Raw genomic sequence first — 22,187 nt, 5'->3', positions numbered from 1 at the left:
AGCCAGATCCTCCCTGGACCGGACACAAGCATCCTAGGACCGGTTTCGGGGTTTCACCCCTCTTCAGCCAGGGTAGCTTGAATCCAGTGGCGTGGTGAGCAAAATAACAATGGATTAAACCCAGATCTGTGACTGGGGGTGAATTTTTTGCCAATGTGCAGCATTCCGTCCATCATCTTGTGTGTTTTGCTGTTCGCCCTATGTGGGGAGGGTATGCCCAGACGTGGGTCCCGTGCTCACTATGCCACTAGAGTCAAGCTATCCTGGCTGAAGAGGGGTGAAACCCCAAAAACTGGTCCTAGGATGCTTGATTCCGGTCCATGGAAGACATGGCTTGGCGGTTCGGGCTGGACTGTTCCCATGAGGCACAGGGTCAAGACTGATTTGCATAAGGCCATGTCTGAACTGGGGTGGCATGGTGAGCAAAATAACGATGGATTACATCCAGCTCTGTGACTGGAGGGTGAATGTTTTGCCAATGTGCAACATTCCATCTATCATCTTGTGTGTTTTGCAAAACGTGGGGGTAACCCTTCTAGAAGGAGCCTACCTTCCTACACTCCCTGTGTGCCATGCCCCTGTACACTATATGTACTATATGTAAGTCACCCCTATAGCAGGCCTGAGAGCCCTAAGGCATGGTGCATTATATTACAATTCAGGGCACATCTGCATGAGAAGATGTGTTCCTGTAATGCCTAGTTCCATTGCTAGGCACTGCAAGTGATCATCCTGGCTGATGAGGGCTGAAAGCCTGAAACCGGTCCTAGGATGCTTGTTTCCATTCCAGGGAGGACCTGACCTGGCAGTTCGGGCTGGACTGTTCCCATTGGTCGCATGGTCAAGACTGATTTGCATATGGCTGGATCCAAACTGGAATGGCATGGTGAGCAAAAAAAAGATGGATATAGGCCCAGATCTCTCTACTGGGGTGAATGTATGACATTGTTCTGCATTCTGTCCATCAATTGTTCTTTTTACAGTGCAATGACCTCAGATATAAGGAAACTTACATCTGTTGTAAGAGGTGCTAGCACCAGCTTACACAGGCTGCAATAGCAGGCCTGTAGTCACAATTTGAGTTGTCTCCCATGGGTGGCATAATACATGCTTCAGCCCATGGGGGACACCTGGTGTACCTATGCTCTGGGTACCTTAGTACCATATACTAGGGACTTACAAGGGTACACCAGTAGCCAATATGGGGTGTAGCGCAGTAATCACCATGTCCAATTAAGGGAAGAAGCACATAGATTGGGGTCCTGATTAGCAGCTTCCCAGTCAGACTAGTCAGAAACAGCATAACACCAGGTAAAAAGTGGGGGTAACCCTTCTAGAAGGAGCCTACCTTCCTACACTCCCTGTGTGCCATGCCCCTGTACACTGCATGTACTATATGTAAGTCCCCCCTATAGCAGGACTGAGAGCCCTAAGGCATGGTGCATTATATTAAAATTCAGGGCACATCTGCATGAGAAGATGTGTCCCTGTAATGCATAGTTCCATTGCTAAGCATTGCAAGTGATCAGGAAGCCATCTTAAGGTATGTACTAGGCACTGGTCATTACGAGTTGCCCAGCTACATATTAGCTTCACTGAAACTACTGATGTTTGGTATCAAACATCTTGTTTTAATAAATCCGTACTGACGCAAGTACCAGATTTATTATCTATACACGAGGTGCCCCCTAAAACTCTACTAGTCACTGAGTGTGATGGCTGACTGGTATCATCCAGCATGCCACCACAAACGAGTTTCTGACCCCTTGCAGGTGAGACCCTTTGCTCTCTGAGGCCAGGAATAATGATTGTCCAGCAGAAGGTGATCACACCTCCTCCAGCAGGTTGGCTAGCAGATTAGCATCTGAAGGCCAGAGGTTTCAAAGCCTCTACCGCCTTTGAATTATGACCACAGCTTCTCCCTAGCCCTTCAGAATGCCACCCCCTGCCTTGAGGCCCATTTGGCACTGTAGCAGGTGAGAAATTAGATAGTTAGAAGGCATGTCACACTTACAAGCTAGCAAACGACACACAATTGATGGACGGAATGCAGAACAAATCAAAACATTCACCCCCAGTCAAGAGATCTGGGTTAAATCCATCCTTCTTTTGCTCACCATGCCACCCCAGTTTAGACCTGGCCATATGCAAATCAGTCTTGACCCTGTGCCTCATTGGAACAGTCCAGTCCGAACTGCTAAGCCAGGTCCGCCCTGGACTGGAAACAAGCATCCTATGATGGGTTTCACCCCTCATCAGCCAGGATTGCTTGAATCCAGTGGCACAGTGAGCCCGGGACCCACGTCTGGGTATACCCGGCACACTTAGGGCGAGAAAGCAAAAGACACACAATTGATGGATGGAATGCAGAACAAATCAAAACATTCATCCCCAGTCAAGAGATCTGATTTGCATATGGCTGGGTCCAAACTGGGGTGGCGTAGTAGGCAAAAGAACAATGGATTTAACCCAGATCTCTTGACTGCGGGAGAATGTTTGAATCATTCAGCATTCCGTCCATCATTTCTTGGAGTTACACACTTACAAGCTAGGCACATCCCTAAGGTGGGCCACCTGAAGTGGACAGTCGAAGAAGGGTTTCACCATCTTGGATTTGGTGAAACTAGGATCACTGGGTCAAGATTATACTCACTTCTTGCAGCAAGTGGTCATATTGGGGGTGTAGACACCCCAGGGGGTAGGTGGCCCATTGGCTGCTGCCCTACACTCCCAGGAAAGCTCCTACATTCAGAATTTAGGGGTCCCTCCGACACAAAAGCTTCAGATTCGTCTACCTGGTAACAGAAGAAGGACAAAGAACAGCTGACAATGCGCGAACTGAGGACAATACCAAACTTGCCACCAAACCCTCCTGGCTCTGTGCCCCTCAACAATTGCAGCGACCCCAACTTGTCCAAAAGCTGTGAATCCTCCCAAAGCTTTGGAGCACTGGCTGGCACTTCAACAACCACTTAGCATCTCCCTTGGGGTGAAGGAGCTACCCCCCTGCATCTGCATGGCACCGACCGCACTTGTCCGGTACTTCGTTTTGCTGGCCATCAGGCTCACTGACGGCGCATCTCACCAGGAGAAGGTCACTGTGGTTCCAAGAGGTCAGCCGTGTCTCTCCACCGAGTTTTCAGATGCTAGACTCTGCAGGAGCTCCCTTGCACCATACCCTGAGTATCGGAGCACTTGCAGCAACCAAGGCTTGCTGAGTGTCAAGTCCGTACAACACCACCATCAACACCCACCAGCCCACAGAGAGACGTCAGAACCGACAAAGCCCACTCTAACGTCTGTTTTCTTCCCCTCTGCAGGTCAAGACCAAGAACCGAGAGAGCCTCCTATGCAAGTGGCCAGCCCGCAAACACCACTGCCCCAGAGCCCCATAAGTCCGGGTTCACGACAACAGACTGTGCCCCCTTGCTCCCAGGACCCTCAGAAACCGAACCCCCCTTTTTTATGTTCTGCTGGACTTTTCCACTCTTGCAGCCTTTTTGTTACAGGTACTTTGGACTAAACCGTTTAGCGTTCAAGGTTACCATCAAGACCAGCACCTCTGCGCCAGAACACACAAGGGCAGGTAAACCTGAACTGCTGGGGGTATTTTGGACCTTGCCCACAAGCACCTTAAGTCCTAAATAGAACCTCCTACAACCACTTGCAAGTATATGTATGCAGTAGACGTCTTTCCTCCCATAGGATAACATTACGGCATCTAGGCTGTTATTTGAGCATTTTACTGTTTCTTTGTTAAATTCGTAACTCCAAAAGTACTTACCTGATTCCAATGAATTTGATGTCTAAAATTTGTGAACATGTGTTGTTTTTATAAATTGGTCTCAGATTTCTTATTGAGTGGGTGTACCATTTATTCACTCTGTGGGTGTAACAAATGCTTAACACTCACCTCTGATAACCTTAAGCGGCTCAACCACACTACCACAAATAGAGCATTTGGGATTATTAAAGTAAGCCCAGTAAACCAATAAGGGTCATCTGGACCTTTCGCATGGTGTACCCCTACTTTGGTACACTACATAAAAAGCCAGATTCCTACAGTCGGAGGTGGTAACAAGATGGGAAATCCTTAATGCACATTTACTCATGTAGTGATAGGTGAATGGCAATAGAAGATTATATCTAGAAGATATTAACAGGCTATTAAATTGTTCAAGTGATTTACAGATATAAAATAATTAAATGATACTTGAAATTATAATAAACAGCAAAAGAAACTGACAATTTAGGTGTTTGTGGCACTTACGATTCGAGTCCAGCCTGTTCTTTCTCTAAGGGTTGAATTCTTTCTAGGACGTGGGAATACTGGACATTGGCTTTCACCCAGGCAGCCAGCGGGGCAGCTGCGGTACTGGCTCGTTTAGCATTCTGAAATAAAGTTTCATAATCAGAAATTAGAGTTACACTTTCTTTTGTCAGAAACACTGAAATTAATGGTTATACATTTTCAAATTTAATTTTATTAAGTTGTTAATGGAAGGGTGATGCTAACATCCCCCCCTTATCTAACTGCACACTCTTACAATAATTCACAGCATATCACTTAGCTTTGACATTTTCAACTATAAGACTGAATGTAGGCTCCATCAACTGGGCTGTGAAAGGAGCATGAGGCAGCCCTGAAACAAAGACGAGGAAGCTGTGAGGCACAAGAAGAACCTGTTTTGTGTGTGGGGCAGTGTATATCAATAGGTGGAGACCTTTCCCCAGTGCCAATCTTCAAGACTGAGACATGATGGAGCATGCATGGCCCATGTCGGTGAGGACTGACATTTCATTAAGGACCTACTGCCGACCTGTGGGAGAAAGGGGAGAAGGCCAAACAATAGCATAGGGTACGCAGTGTAATTGCACTGCTGGCCCTCTGTCCATGACTTGTGCCGGTGTGGTGCAGTAGATACATTTATATCTGGTAGAGAGCTGTAGCCTGCGATGACCTTCGTCATCATCACCAACCGGAATGGAATCACCGTGAATATAAGTGACAGTGGACCATGTGATGGTGAGGTGTGAAACTCTGAATATTATGACATCGTAGTTAGTGTTATGGGCTCTACAACTTCCTTTGAGATGTTTTAGGTAACAGAGAGACCTGATCAGGCGAGAAATTTCCCAGCAGACCACCATTTGGTGAAATCCATATTTGAGACATATTTTATGTACTACACCATAACTTGACTGGGTTGCTATGTTCCACCCAGATGCAAATTGGTGGCCCCAAGACTGGTAGGATGTTGCGACAAAGGGATACCCAGCAGATCTGCCATCATAACCAAAGAATGGACACACACACACTATGTTTAGAGTTTCGCAGACTGCGATCTGCTGAAGATCAATACACTGAAGGGACAAGAACTGCCAGAATTAAAAGAAAATAAATAAATATATATATATATATATTTTTTTTTTCACTAAAAAAACCATAGGTTTCAGGCACGTTATAGTTAGAAATTAGCATTTAAAAAACCTTAGAAATTCACTGAAAAAACCATAGGTTTCAGGGACGTTATAGTTAGTTGGACATTTCACTTGTACAAAACCAGAGAAATTCCACCGTTATAGTTAGTTCAGCTAACTATAACTCGCGCCCCCGCAATGCACTGCTGATGACGTCACATATTACATCATTCATGACATGGTCAGTGACATCACTGAAGACATCTCAATTGACATCACTGATGACATCACTGATGACATCATCCACGTGACTGTGTGTTTCTATAAAGTTTAAATATGTTTTATATATATGCCAAGGTGTAATGAAGAATGTGTGGGTGTATAAGTGTCTGGATGGAGGATTTAGTAGGTGCGTGAGTGACTGTATAAGTGAGTGATTAAATGTGTCTTACTGAATGCATGGGTTAGTGACTAAACTGTGTGAATGTCTGTATCAGTCTCTCTGTTCTTGTGTAAGCTGCTGCATGGGTTGGTCAGTAGCTACATGAGTGTCTATATGGGTTATCGATTGGTTGCCTGAGTTTTTGTATGGGTGCCTGAGTGTGTGTGTGGTGGTGTGTGACTCTCAGCATAGATGTGTGAGTGGTTGATTCACTGGGTGTTTGGTTTCAAGAGTGCATGTGGAAACAGCGGTATGGGTGGGTGAGTGTGTGTGTTGGTGAGTGAATGGATGTCTCAGTGGAACATGTCGAAGTAACTACATATGTAACAGGCAGTGTATGTGAGAGTTGGAGTATATAAAGGACTATACGTGAGAGTCAGTGATTGTGAGAATGGCTGTATGGATGAGTGTGTACTTGTATCAGTGATTGTGTAAGAGAGCAAGTATGCATTAGTATCTGTATGAATAAGTGATGTGGTGCGTGTATAACTGTATAGGTGAGTAAATGGAAGTGTGATTCATTCTTTGCATGACTGACTAGGTGTGTGAGTAACTCTTGATGAGTGGTGGTGTGTGAGTGTCTGTATAGGAGTATGAGTGCATATGATAGTGCTGTATTAATGAGTGACTGCATCTATGAGTGGCTGTATGGGTGAATGAGTGGATGTGTGTGTAGTCCTAGGAATCAGTAAGTCGGTATGTTGTAACTGGTATTGGTGTGACTATGGCTTCAAAAATGGTAGTCTGTATTTTAGAGTGGGTGTATCAAAGGTTATATTAGGGTATGAGGAGGTGCATCAGATTATCACATGGGTGATGTTATCAGTGATGTCATCAGTGATGTCACTGACCATGTCATGAATGATGTAATATGTGATGTCATCAGCAGTGCATTGCAGGGGCGCGAGTTATAGTTAGCTGAACTAACTATAATGGTGTAATTTCTCTGGTTTTGTACGAGTGAACTGTCCAAGTAACTATAACATCCCTGAAACCCATGGTTTTTTTCAGTGAATTTCCAAGGTTTTTTTAAATGCTAATTTCCAACTATAACGTACCTGAAACCTATGGCATCCCTATTAAGTCCCCTTGAATCCTGAGGGTCCCTCCTGGGGCCAACTAGCCCACCAGGTACCTCCAGTAAGCCCCAAAGAGTGGTGTAAAAAGGGGCATGGCCTCGGACCACCTCTCTGCAATGCAGCTCTGTGGCACTTACTAGAGGTACCTGGTGGGCTAGTTGACTTTTAGAGACCCTCAGGATTGAACGCAACTTAATCCCCCAATTTACCAGGGGGCACGTTTGCACACTTGTTTTGTTAGGCTCCGCCCCCTACCTGCACCACTGTGCAAACGCGCCCCCTGGCACATTGTAAATTGGGGGATTAATTCCCCTTGAGTCCTGAGGGTCTCTGGGGCCCAACTAGCCCACCATGTACCTCCAGTAAGTGCCAAAAGTGTGCAAACGTGCCCCCTGCTCCCTCTCTGCACCACTGAGGTGGGAACAGAACCCTACTATTGAGGAAAAGAGAATCATGGCATATCCTAGACCTCCAGTGCAGATACCCGAAAGGTCATAATGTGGACGAAGAGTTAGGAATCCACCTCCATGAGAATTAACATATTTCTGACTTTGATCATGTGTACATTTGATTACTTTGGTGTTGATGAATATTTACTTGTGATTTTCAATGCTCTATATGCTCCTATTTGTGTCTAAATGTATTAACATGTCTGTGTTTTTATTGAATGCATATTACATGTATTGCATATTTCTTCTCATTTTTAACTCGCAGGGGAAAAGGAAGGGACCGACAGGAGGAGAAGACCTTCATCCAGTGTCCCTACCCTTTTCTTCAAAAAACATCACGTTTAAGCAGTAGAGGGCACGTCACAGATAAAATCAATTTCTCTGTAGTTTCACAGTGTGTTAATTTCATCTTTGTAAACCACACATTTTCATATCAGTTATTTTGTTAAACCTGCAGTTGGCTGAGGTACGTGGGTGTATTACTCAGATCTCCCTTTGTTGATTAGTACGATAGAGAACTTGACCTCATTGCACTGTTTCCGCACATAACACCTTTCTGGCTCCCCATTCCCGAGTCTACGACTAGTCGAGCACTACGTCACACATGGACGTACTCGACCAAGTCAGATGTGAATCATTGATCACCTATTGACTCATGCACTATGCAGAAGGGAACTCTAGCACTAGGCTGCGCAGCTCAGCTACACCCAGGGCTGTCTTCACACAAACTTGTTTTGTTTTGTTATTTAATTTAACATTGCACATGGCACATGAGATACCTGTAATTTACTGTATGGATTTCCACTTGTTTATAAGCATGTGCTTTGTTTTCAATATTCATAGGCAAGCAAATATGAATGCCATCATTGTTGCAAGTTTGAAGTCTCGGGCGCATTTGGCACTTGATAATCAGGGTAATGTCTCTAGTAAATTTTCTTAAGAGGGTTTTCCTGCAATTATGCTTGAATATGTATGTCATCTGATTTTCACAGTGACACAGCAGCTTGTGCTCTTTAGGTTATAATGCAATAAAGTAATTGGTATTTAGACTGTTTGAATTGCACATTCCAAAATGGATGCCGTGTTTACGTACTTATTTTAACCATCTCTGGTCCTTCTTTTATTTGGGAGATTCTGTATGTAACCAACCCTGTACCTCACATCCAGTGTGTGAGCAAGACTGCTTGTCAGTCGAAACGCGTTACTGGAAAATACAATCTACCTTTCTAAGACCCCCTGAGTGGTCGTCTTATTTACTTGTGGATTTGGATATTAAAGCCTGGCCCGCTCAGTTGTCACGAGCGATCCTCTACCAAGGGCCGGGAGAGCAGAAGGAGCACTGTGGAGAATCTGATCTAAACAGAAGTAGCGTAATTTGTCACTTCTCGAGTTGAGGAATTCAGGGAAATGCCTGGCTACGGGATACGAGGCATCTTTGTTGGTGATTGCCCGTGTGTGCTTCAGCACAAGCTTTTTGGCCGGATGGATAGTACTGCCAATGTACTGGAGATGACATGGACATACCAAACAATACACAACATAGCTGGAGTTACAATTGAGCAGCTTGTTAATACATCGCTTGGCCTTCTTTCCTGGTGCTACATTGTCTATCACCTAGGAACTATTTTTGCAAGCCTTACAGCTAGTACAAGGAAAAAATCCTGTAATCTGCATTCTCTTATTTACAAGTTCCTCTACAAAATGGCTATGAACTAAAATATCTTTTAAAAAACAGCATTGTTGTTGAGAGCGGCATCCTTTGAACGGTAAACATGTTTGAATGTGAATATATATATATATATATATATATATATATATATATATATATATATATATATATATATACCAATCACACTTCTGTAAGCGCGCTCTCCGAAAATCGCAGAACTCCGGGAGAATGATTGTACCACCATTTATTCCACAACGTGTTTCGGTTCCGGTTCGGTTCCGAAACGCATTGTGGAATAAATGGTGGTACAATCATTCTCCCGGAGTTCTGCGATTTTCTGAGAGCGCGCTTACTCAAGTGTGACGGTGTGGATATTGTGTGCCGGTGTGCACCGCCGGCGTGCGTGCCACCCTCCGAGGGGCCCAGACAGTCCAGAAGGAGCAACTCTGTGGATATATATATATATATAAATATAAATATATATATATATATATATATATATATATATATATATATATATGTCCGTCAGCTTGCTGCAAGAGCAGCCCCCAGGCCTGCAACGTTGGTGCTGTCAGTGGCGGCAGCAGCCACTGTGGTATAATCCAAATCTGTAGAAGTCCTTCTAAAGCTAGCGCACAATAAAGTTTTTGTGCGGTTTCCTGGTGTGCTGTCTTCTCATTCCTGGAATTTATACGGAATACAAGATTTGGATTATATATATATATATATATATATATATTCACTTAAAAAACCATAGGTTTCACACACGTTATAGTTAGGAATTAGCATTTAAAAAACCTTGCAAATTCACTGAAAAAACCATAGGTTTCACACATGTTATAGTTAGTGGAAATTTTACTGATAAAAAACCAATGAAATTGCCCCGTTATAGTTAGCGCAGGCAACTATAACTCACGCGACCGCAATCTTCTGCTGATGCTAATACTGTATTTAGACACTTATTTGCCCATGTCTTCTTCCATAAATTTTTAGCTATACATATATTAGAAATATTTTTTTTTCATAAAGACACATATGTCATCAGCAGAAGATTGCGGTCGCGTGAGTTATAGTTGCCTGCGCTAACTATAACGGGGCAATTTCATTGGTTTTTTATCAGTAAAATTTCCACTAACTATAACATGTGTGAAACCTATGGTTTTTTCAGTGAATTTGCAAGGTTTTTTAAATGCTAATTCCTAACTATAACGTGTGTGAAACCTATGGTTTTTTAAGTGAATTTGTACGGTTTTTTAAATGCTAAGTTTTTTTCCCTTATAATAAGCCCTGTACATTTGGTGGCCTACGGCCACCAAAAGCACAGGGGGTGGGGTAAGTGTGGATAGTGTTTTTTTCCATTGTAATAAGCCCAGCACATTTGGTGGCCTTCGGCCACCAAAAGCACAGGGGGTGGGGTAAGTGTGGATAGAGTTTTTTTTATTTTTATTTTTTAACGTACGCTTACCGTAAGCGTACGTTAAGCGTACCCCGTGAAATTGCCGAAAAAAAAATAAAACCGTTTTTGCACTTGGGGGATGTTTGGGGACTCCCTCCACATGACTATGTGGGAGGGAGTTGTCAAAACAGCCCCTTTACATGTTTTTTGGCTTCCTTTTTTTAAAAATCTCTCTCAGTGCGAGAGACAAAATGGCGGCCGCCGCTTCCTGGTTTCGGCCGATTCGAATGTTTACTAAGATCTAAGAGCCAATCAGAATCGCGCTCGCGCACGCCACCGTACGCTTACCGTAAGCGTACGGTAAGCGTACCGTAAGCTGGCTCAGATATATATATTGATTTAAAGGCTATTTTCTCAGAATCTACTGAACAGATTTACACCAAACCTACAAAAGGCACTTCCTTGACCTAGGGACTACCTCTCTGCCAAATTTTGAGTAATTCTGTTCAGCCATTCGGGCTGTAGCTCGTTCTAAAGGTCCTATGGAAAAATGCATGGGAAAAACGCGTTTTGGGACCCCCCTTTTATCTCAGCCCCCGCTTGACGAATCCCCCCGAGACTTTCAGGGTAGGAGCGGAGCGTAGCGCCCCACCTATTTTGAGAAATTCGCGAGGATTCGTCGACCGGCGCCAAAGTTATTCAAAATAGAATGTTGAGGTTTTCCTATGGAAACGTGGTCCTAACTATAACTACCTACTGGCTATCGCCAGTAGGTAATATATATATATATATATATTTATATATATATATATATATACATACATATATATATATGCAGCACAAATAAATTACTTCACCTTGTCATACCATGAAGTTGGACAATGGTGCATGATGGGGCCTATAGTTGTTCGTAAGGCCATGTGACCACTGGGACTGAATGACACTCACCTGTGAACAAGGCGGCAAACGCTGAAACGCGTAAGGTACAAGAGTGGTCTTTAATGCTGTCATGCAGACAAATAAATGTCAGGCTTGAAGAGAAGTCGGAGTTGGGCTCTACTTTTTTCTTGGTACTACCTGCAGCAACAGGATTCTCCGTTCCTGTTTACAGAGCCCGCCCTGCAGGGTCGGGGGCCCCCGGTAAAATGGAGCTTTTCTTGGAACATTAAAATGAGGGGGCATGACCCGCTTTACGAGCGTACCTGCCATCGGATTTCCACGGCTATTGGGTAAACGCGAGTGAGAAAGGGAGACGAGAAAGGAGATTTCTCTCTTTTGGAAAACCGCATTTGAAGAAATCATTAAGATGGGATGCCTTTCTTAAAAACACCGCAATTCAAGCAAGTATCAAGAGCATGTCAGCAGCAATATGCACTTTGCTAATGAAATTAATTCACGCAAGCACCTTAAATGAAAACGCTACCAAGCATAATGAAATTATGACATTATTTTTCATGGCATTTGGCAAGTAAAAAACGCTATGCAGCACAAATAAATTACTTCACCTTGTCATACCATGAAGTTGGACAATGGTGCATGATGGGGCCTGTAGTTGTTCGTAAGGCCATGTGACCACTGGGACTGAATGACACTCACCTGTGAACAAGGCGGCAAACGCTGAAACGCGTAAGGTACAAGAGTGGTTTTAATGCTGTCATGCAGACAAATAAATGTCAGGCTTGAAGAGAAGTCGGAGTTGGGCTCTACTTTTTTCTTGGTACTACCTGCAGCAACAGGATTCTCCGTTCCTGTTTACAGAGCCCGCCCTGCAGGGTCGGGGGCCCCCGGTAAAATGGAGCTTTTCTTGGAACATTAAAATGAGGGGGCATGACCCGCTTTACGAGCGTACCTGCCATCGGATTTCCGATGGCATTTTCGAGCGTATCCAGGTAGCAAATTCAATGTCTTTTTAATGATTTGAGTGTTGCGAAACATAGGGCTGTAATAGTCCTCATTTGGTTTAAAGAGAGATCTTTATCAAGTTCAATACCCAGATTTCTTGCTTCAGGTTTGCATATTCACCAAGTTCATTAGGCCACGGGGGACTGAGATCAATGGGATGGATTCACCAAAACCCAGACTTTCAAATATATCTGAATTAAGTTTCAGACAACTGTGTTTCATTCAGGTGGCCATCGTAGTTAGGCAGCCATGGAAGCTCTCCACCACGGTATTCTCTGCTGAATAACAGCTCCAGCTGGGTGTCATCTGTATAAGAAATCAGGTTAAAGCCCCATTGTTGAATAGAGCCATGTAAATATGAAATAACGTAGGGCTCAACGCAGTTCCCTGAGGGACAAAAGTTCTTTGCATGTGCGACTGAGTTTGCCCGCTGGCATTCACAGATCCTGCCAGGTAATTCACCACAAAGAAAATTCCTTGATGGTCTAGTCATTTCCAGAGTCAGAGTGCCTCCTAGCACAGGGTCCATGATTCCATCCCACCCTGCTTGTTGTAATACCACAAGGCGGTGGTGTTGTCCATGAGCACTTGCACCACCCTCCCTTTCATGGACGGAAGGAAGACTTTGAATTCTAAGCGGATGTCCATCAGCTCCAGAAGGTTGAAGCCAGGACTCTGCAGAAGACTAGAGGCCTTTGATCTCTTCCTCTCCTAACTGGCCTCCTCACCCAGAGGTGACGCATCAGTCACCACTGTCAGCTATGAGTGAAAGAGGTCTAATGCTGACCCAATTGCGGTCCAGCAACCACCACTGCAGATCTGTTGTAGTCTCCTTCAAACTCCAGACATAGTCGGAGAGGTCCCCTTGATGCTGGGCCCACTGAAACTTTAGATCCATCAACAGAGTCCACATATGCCCCTTGCGTGTAAGACCAGCAGGATGCAGGAGGGCAACAGTCTCAGCAGCCTCAGAGTCGACCTCACTGAAACCCAGGACAGTGGCTGAAAGATTGGGATCTTAGGCTGAATGCCCTGGACTCTCCTTTCCGATGGAAAGGCACAAAACCAAACCATATCCAGAACGGTTACGATAAAGGGGAGCGTCTGAGAATGACTCAGGTGAGACTTCAGTCTGGAGGTTGTTGACAACTACCTTTTGCCAGTCCTCCTTCAACAGCCAGTCGTCGAGGTAGGGGAAGACTGGGGCCCCTGACCTCTGAAGAAGGACCTTTACCATCACCATTATTTTTGTAAACACCAGAGAGCAAATGATGAGATGAAAGTGGAGCTCAATGAACTGAAAATGCTCCTGTCCCACCACGAACCACAGATAGCACCTATGGGCCTGCAGGGCGGGTACATGGAAATAGATGTCCTGCAGATCCAACGCCACTATCCAGTTTCCAGGGTCGAGGGAGGCAAAGACCAGGGCCAAGGTGAAAATCTTGAATTTGCCTTACCGAAGGATGGCGTTAAGAGGGCACATGTGTAAAATAGGAAGAAGGCCTCCATAATTTTCCATCACCAGAAAGTAAGAGAAATAGCAAGCATGACCTTCGTTTGATAGGCACCCTCTCGATAGTCCCTTTGGCCAAAAAGGCTTGCATTTCCAGCCACAAGACGTACAGATGCTTCTCCGTCAGTCATTCCGAGGATGGCAGAGGGGGCGGTGGTGTGACTATGAAGAATAAGGTGTATTCGTTCCAGACAATTTGAAGGACCCATCAGTCCGATGTTATGGCCTGGTAAAGCAATCCTGCCTTCAACCGGGTAGCTGTACTCCACTAAGGGCAAGCTAATGTGGCTTTGCAGGTGCGGGAGTGAGATGGTAGTAAGCTGACCGCAGGGCGGGTGAGTGCCACAATTGTAGCCATGAAATTGCCTGGATGCCGGTGCAAGGTATCTCGGCAACCCCTAACACAGTAGAATAGTCAAGTGGCAACAGAAAGGCAGAAGGGCTTATAGTAGTCCAAAGGTCACACTAAGTAGAGGATGAGCAGATGGAAATGCACCTGAGGAATCATCTGAAGGATCTCTATAGGTCCTGATGAGGACCTAGAATACTCCCTGGACCTTTAGCTCCTTCTGTGCTTGCACTGCTTCTTATGGTGATACTCAGGGGAGTGATTTCAGGATGCATATTTTCATTGTAGAGAGGATATCGTACTTAGTCTCCCTCACCATATTGTAGTAAGGTGAATTTGGAAACAAAGACCACACAAAACTGACTGAGACCTGCCAATACATGATGAAAGTCGAAGTGGGGGGGTTTTTGATAGACACCCAACGGCAATATTTGATGCAAGGATTAGTGCATGATAACTTAAAAGGTGGCATGGGATGACATGGTGTGGTACTATCACCAGAATACATCTACAAAAGCAATACAAAAACAAAAGAGTTCCAGACCCTTTATCAGCCGCAGTGCAAAAAACAAAGGACGTGACATCACTGTCTCCCATGGCATCTTATATGAACCAGCTACGTCACATCCGGTTAAGGACTTTTAATATTAGATCTTCCCATCTTGCCACATTGGCTATTCAACGAGTGAGAAAGTGCATACACCTTATGGTTGCCATTTTTCTTACGTTTTTCAAAAAGCCTTCTGCCAATTTGATTGACAAGTAACAATGTGACAAAAACATGAATGAGGAAAATGAAAAAGTTCACAATGGAACATTTGTGTTTGGCATTTAATAGTGTAAGATAAAGACAACATCCACTTTCCGCATAGAAATACGAGTGATTTGGTGGGAAATGAAATACCTCAAATAAAAGATGTGCATGAACTAAAGTGCATTTGGAGTACACGTTAGGCAAAAACAAAACTCTTGGAACATAAGAGGAAAAGCCTTAAACTTCAGCAGATTATGTATAAAGGTACAAAATGAATTGAGGACGGAAGTGTGTTAGTAAACTCACCAGTCAAGACAACTGGGGATCTTAGAGCCAAATGGGGTATAACTGACCACGCACAAGACTGGTAGCGATAACTCAGATCCAAAGAATCCTAGAAGCGGAGACCTTCAAAGTTATTGGATAATCACATATTGGTGTTTAGGGGCAACTAGCAATGTCTGACGTAACTCTGTATCTGGGAAGGAATAGGATTGCCGAACAAGGCATTATCCATGAGAATTAATACCATTTGTGATGGTTAAAACCTGAATGAAGGGGGAGGAGCCAAGATGGCCGACGGGACGGACGCTTGAGCTCCCGGCTCCGTGGACCGTCTGGCTTCCTTTGTTAATCCTGATCAATTCTCCTGACCTGCGCCGCTCTACCGCCGCGGATTACCGGCACTGAAGTGACTGGCGTTCTCCTGACACCTTTGTCGGCGGGTTTGGTAGCAGACTCGGTGTTTACTTCGACCTCCGGCGCTCCCCCTGGTCCCTGCGTAGATGGCCGCTGCTGGACGCCGAGGGATGTGGACGGGGTGCTGAGCTGGAATACTGCGGGTGGTCGCGGGGGTGAAAACGCTGGCTGTGCGACTGGAGTCGGATCCTTACGTCCGGGTCGGACTCCCCCTCGCGCTGGCAGTGGTGTGGACGACGCTGGAGCCCCCTAATACTAGCTCTCCTCCGCCACCCTGAAGAGAAGCGAGCGGACTCCATTTTGAAGTGTCTTCCTGCGGCGAACGGCCGGTCCTCACGGCAACCGTGGGGCGCTCTCGCCCTGTGCAGTTCCCGAGTGGAGCACGAAGCTTTTCCGGTGTCTACATCCTCGGATCTCCGGTATACATAGTCACTTTTGTCCCGCCACTAATTGCCTGCAGTGGAGATGACAATGGCGCCTGCTCTTCTTGCTGAGACGCTGGCTGACCCTGGACTCGCAGTGTCTGCACGCCCATGTGCCCCGGAGCTGATTGCCGCATCGGAGGAGCAGCGGGATAGGGCGGACCGATGCTTGGTACAGAGAGACCCGACCTGTGGGGACGTATTGGCCGCCCTCGTGGCGTTAAAAGTGGCAATGCTGAGTACTTGCCGGGCGCTGACCCGGAGAATCGATGAGGCACTGTCTGCAACGGGACCTTCCCGGCTGGAGGATCCCCCGCCGCCCATGTTTTCCCCTGGAGGTGAAACAATGTTGCAGAGCGGAGGGACGGTGGCGCGGAGTCCTCCTGGCTACAATGTAACGCGTCAACCCATCGACACGGATACAGTCGCAGGGACACCATTCACTTTGAACGCTGTGACTCTGCCTACGAGCTACCTGTTGAGACCTAGCCTTTCACTTCCCTTGCCAGATGTTACCCTGAATGCACCTATCGCTGGAGCTTCTGTGGCATGTTCCTGCTGCGTTTGGGATCCTGCGGTACGATACGGCTTCATTGTCCCCTTTCCTCGAGAGCGGCCATCTTGTCTCTTTGTCCTGGCTGAAGGTGACTCGCAGCAATGGACGGGCCTGAACCACATCTGCCGGTCCGGACAGGGGTGATGGCATGCTCGTTGTCGCTTTGGTTGGATCGGCAGACGGGGACCTGGACTGATACACGTTTTGCAATATTGGCTGAGTAGTTTTTAATGACCTGTTTTTTGCTACATGTCGCTGTGCTTTCGCCTCCTGTTTCCTTCTTCTGCCGGGGGGAGGACTTGTGAAGTGCTGGGTGGTATTGATTCGAGACCACCGGGTTTACGTGGGTCTTTTGATACTGTGTTGTACATGGCGCAGGATGTATGGGCGGCGCGGGAGTCCGGGAGTTCGGCAGTGGGGTGGGCTCCTCCCCGCTTTTCCTTTTCCTGGGAGTAGTAGGGTAGTGCACTCTTCTTTTTCTCCCTGGGTTCAACCGTGATATTATGGTCCTTTTTTTTTTTTTTTTCTCTTCTTTCCCTAATTCTACATTTCGGGTTCCTATGGGGCGACAGACACGTAGCTAGGGGGGGGGGTAGGCCATAGCCTCGGCATGCGTGTAGGGTGGGGGGTCTTCTTCGGCACGTTTTTTGTTTCTATGGGCCTTCTTTTTCTTTTTTCCGTCCTTTTCTTACGACTTTTTCTAGGGTCAGTGGGGGGGACTGGTGTTCGGAGGGTAGCGGCTGGGAGGCACACTTCGCTGCGTATCTATATCCTGGTATTATAGTTTCGTGCCGCCATTTTAGATGTGTTCACTGTTAGTTGACTCTCCTGTTGGCTGTTACCCATTTATCATATGATCGTCTGTTCTGTACACTGATCCGTTCTAGCTTCTGTATCTCCTTACATAAAAATTTTTAAAATTAACCTTACTGTCTCCTGCCACTCGGTGCACGTGGATTTATTGTAACATAGGTCGTATGCTTTTATGTGCTGCCGTGCCACCGAGTGGACATATACTTTGCTATTAAGCTTCAGAAGTGTCGAGGCCGGCCGGATGGTTGTAGGCCCGTATTTGTCTTGTACATAGTGCTAAATAAAGGTTTTAAAAAAAAAAAAAAAAAAAAAAAAAAAAAACCTGAATGAAAAGATAGGACCTGGAAAGTTGTTACCTTTGGTTCAAAAGATGCTCTGTTTTGTGTTAGAAGTTCTTCTACACTTGCTCGTATTTCCTTGGTAATATTTCTGACATCAAAGGTTGCTATGTCTTCTCTAACTCCTCTTTTAGCAAGGAAGCTGTAATAAATGTTAGACAGTTTCATGAACATACACCACAAGTAAGATTAATACAGACATAATTCAATGTTTAACAGCATCAATTAATACAATTGTAGGCTCTAATAAAATTTAGAACTGATTTTCCAAATAAACTTTCTTTAAAATTGGATAGCTTTTTCTATGTGGTTTTCACTATTTAATTTGAAAATAAACTCCTTTCAAAGCGTTTAAGATCCTGGGAGAGATGAGGAAAAAGCATTGTTCAGAGGAAGATAATTTGCAATAGCATTCATTCACAACTTTTAAGTACAATATCTTACTAAAGTAGTAGAGAATAAATATAAATAATTTACCAGAATATTAAGATATATTTTTTAAGTTTTTCTATGTGCCAGAAAGGTTATTATATATAATTTTACAAATTTTGAAATTACCGTAATATGTTGGAGGAGAGGAGGTGTGGTGTTTAACTTACACACATGGAGAAATGGGCTACAATTAGTGATGGGCAAAATAGGCAGCCCAAAAATTAATTAGACAACATTTTGGTAGTTTGCCTGCTTGTCGAAATTTAGTTTATAAAACCATCAAAATCCCCCACACTAAGGGCCAATTTTGCACCCAAATAAAAAAACCTGCATTTATGCTACGTGTGCCTCCTGAGGCTACAAAATAGGGTCCAGGGAGGTGCAGAGCAATGACAAATGGCTGCCACCATCTAACCTGTATGGACCTAACAGAGGGGCCTATTCTGATTGATTGCAACGGTGGCCATAATTAATGTTTCTGCAAATAAATTGGTCAACACTGCAGTCAACAGAATAGGGTCAGCATTAAGCCCATTGGACAAGTTATTTGCCTTCAGGAACGCCTTTTCTGGTAGAGACATGATCTAGACGCAGATTCCTTACCTGTGAACTTTCAGGCATCAGGCTGGATTCTGAAGATTTTTGATAGCAGCATCCCTGCGCGTCAATAGGTGACGTTGGTGAAGTCTGCGTGACATTGTAGATGTCAAGTTCATTGTTGAAGTGACGTCCGCGTCGACTATACCCTGGTGCACTGACGTGAGTACTTTTCATGGATTTCCATGCCAGAACCGTGGAGCCATGAAGTGACTGAACGTGGTGTGTTAAAAAACACAACTAGGGCCCTGAAGGGGAATAGCCCTGACACTAAAAACTGATCCACAGTACAGGGAGGATGGATGGGTCGGTAAGGAATCTGCTGCTAGATCATGTCTCTACCAGATAAGGGGTTAAAGAAGACAAGTAACTTGACCACCTGATAGAGACATCTAGCTGCAGATTCCTTACCTGTGAGTGTAGAAATCAACTATTCAAAGAACATATTTACCTCAGAACAGCACCCAAAAGTGTCTTCACTAAGAGCTATATGTCTCATGTACTTGTCTTTTGTTCAAAACACTACGGGCATGATTTAGAGTTTGGCAGACAGGATACTTCGGCACAAATGTGGAGGTGTACCTTGCCCGCCAGACCCTTGATTCGTCCTTTCTAGTTCGAGTCAGGTGGACCAACACCTTTCTAATGGCAGTACCCCCACTGAGTCTGCTGTAGGGAAGCTTACTTTGACGGGTTGATGGAGTAGGGCGAGTCGGAGTAAGGACATCACACCGATCGCCCTATTAGAGTGGATGATCTGATTTTTATTTTCTGTCCATCACTGACAGGAAAAACCTTGCAATGCCAAACAGTGAAAAAAGAACAATGATCCCACACCCTGTGAGAAAGTGTTGGGGGTTATTAGTCTATTTTTTTTCGGAAACGCAACACTCAGTGACTAAATGGCCTAGCAACACCCAGCAGCTTAGCTCCCGACACCTTGATCCCACCAGCCACCAGGCCCCTCTCTGACGTTGGTTGTCGGATGATGCTCTCTTCTTGTGAGGTCAGTCGGAGTGCCCAGACCCTCTGCAGTGGATCTGAGGGCCAGACTTGAGGGGAAATGAGCCGCAAGGGTGAAGAGCTGCAGCTGCTTGTCTGGGGCTGCAGCCTCTCCATCCAATTGCCTCCATCCAATTACCTCAGCACTGCAGAGCTTCGGATAGAGGTGGAGAGCCGCAATGCATGGAGGCGGCCAGCATAGGTGCCTGTGCGGCTTGCTCACCGGTTGGCTGCATCCCCCCTCCTTCTCCCTGACTTTATCCCCGACTCCATCGCCAGCTGTCCACACCACCTGCCCTCGCCGCTATACTTGCCCACAGTCCGACTCTTGAGGCTCCTCCAACCCATCTTCCTCCTATCAGCATCTTATTACAGCATGGAGGATACACAAAATCTTTGAGGGGCAAGGGAATGCAATTGCTTTTGCTTTCGAACCTTGAGTGGTCTTGAGGACAGAAAGACATGTGGCTGGGAGCCTGCCATGATTCAATAGATTTACAGTGGTACTTGGAGGCTGTCTTGGCATTTGTTTGATCAGCCTGCACTGGCTTGGATTGGATCAGACATTTGACTGGAACTGTTGCCCTGTCTGTTTGGCTGCCTCCTTGCCCACCTGCTAATAGCACCACTAGATCGTCTGATCCCCCTCCCCCCGGTCCTCTCACTGATTATGTGGATATCTTCTTGTGACCCTTTGTAATATTGGAGCTTGTCATTGGGGGGAGGAATAACTGGTGGAGGGGTGTTTGTGGCACAAACGTGCCCTACCCGTTCGGTTGGCGGACCGCCATATTTGCAGTCTGGCCAGGATCTGCGATCTATCAGTGACCCAAGATTAGACATCACTTGGACTGCTTTCCTGTGCCTAACTGGGCCCAATGGACATTGCATTTGGACAAAGACATGACCATTACATAAACACGGGAGCGTGCTTTAATTCCTCAAGGATCCCTTCAATTGTACAATAATGTGTTGCCCGTAAGAACAAAAAACTCCAACAAGCTAAATACAAGGGGGGAATACAAGTACCAGCTTTGAAAAGTCAACCTCTGAATAGTCAAAGTCCTTTCCCCATTGCAGCCTGTATAACTACACATATGAAACCCCTGCCATCTTACGTGGGCCAGTCGTTCCAGCCCTGTGAGATTGGTAAGAAGCTCCGGACACTGCCACAGCAGCAACCAGTGCATTGCAAAGGAATTCTAAGAAACATATTACTGACTTCTATCCAAATATCCAGGGCAAACCAAACTGCTGCAGCTAAAACGCAAAAAGAAAGAGGGCCCCGAAAACAGATATCAATGAGATCTATGAAACTAGTACAGAAGTAGTGAGGGAACCAGAGCTCCTGAATGAAGAAGGAGAAGTATTGTCCTCACCAAATTAAGATCCCATGTACTGGGGCGCTCATTAGGAGACACTCCTGTAACCCTGGTAACAGCCTTTCAGGGTCTGCAAGCGAGCTAGTGCGGCTACAGACCACAATCACTGTTCTGCCCTCCTGCTGGTGAGCCAGGCACGATTAAGGGAAAGGTATAACCATAGGTTTCCTGTCACAGGGAGGTATGACCACCTCCCAGACAGGACTTAGTGTAATGGGCTGGGGTGGGGGCGCATACCAGCGCAATCAGACTGCTTTGAAGGGCACATTTGGGGAGCTCCTTGCATACTCCAGTTTAAACCAGTTCAGGGAGCCCTGGGCTCCTGCTCTGGCACGAAACTGGTCAAAGGACATGGGAATATACTCTCCTCTGTCCATTCCCTCCTCTGGGAGGGACCCCCAAGTGTTCCAACCCTTTCCTTATGGCATATTAGGGCTCCCCTGTGGGTGGGTCCTCAGATTTGTTGTGGGACAAGACTCAACCCTGAAACTACGTTGCTCTTCCCTTGTCTGGACACTTCGTTGGACTTTGAGTGGAACCAAGACTTCACCAAAAAAGACTCCTGCTGCTCCTGGTCTCGATGTTCTTCAAATCTTCTTTGTAGACTGTGTCTGTGCTTCTTCCAGGTTCTTCAACAGACCTGTGGGCATCAAGTACACCTGAAGAAATCTCCCTTGGGGTGAAGGAGTCACTCCCCTGCATCTGCAGGCACTGAAACGAAGCTGACCGGTCTGCAGCTCCTGTCGTCCTACCGACTTCCCTAGACTCAGCAACACAGGTTATGGTTCTGCAACTCACTTGAGGCCTGACCTGTCCTCTATGCAATTATTAGTCCAGTATCATCCGTTGGAACGGCTGGGACCAAACCCTTGTGCACCGCGTCGACTTGCCATTGGCAAGGCTTGTTGGCTCTGCACTCCAGAGATCTTCAGGCTACAAGAAGCTCTAGCCTACAGCACCTCTTCCCTC

At 45.7% G+C, this 22,187-nt stretch overlaps 1 protein-coding gene across 1 annotated transcript in view; it reads right to left on the bottom strand.

The window, feature by feature from the left end:
• Positions 1–22,187, bottom strand: part of DYNC2H1 (dynein cytoplasmic 2 heavy chain 1) — a 1,714,832-nt gene that overhangs the window by 731,072 nt on the left and 961,573 nt on the right. The window contains exons 58-59 of the mRNA XM_085621461.1: positions 17,824–17,947; positions 4,271–4,392 (exon numbers count right to left, since the gene is read on the bottom strand). Of these exons, the coding sequence (XP_085477587.1) occupies positions 4,271–4,392; positions 17,824–17,947 (246 nt within the window). The remainder of the gene's footprint in view (positions 1–4,270; positions 4,393–17,823; positions 17,948–22,187) is intronic.

The sequence above is a fragment of the Triturus cristatus genome, chromosome 8, assembly GCF_964204655.1.
Source record: "Triturus cristatus chromosome 8, aTriCri1.1, whole genome shotgun sequence".
Taxonomy (NCBI): Eukaryota; Metazoa; Chordata; class Amphibia; order Caudata; family Salamandridae; genus Triturus; species Triturus cristatus.
This window is presented reverse-complemented; position numbering and strand designations above follow the sequence as displayed.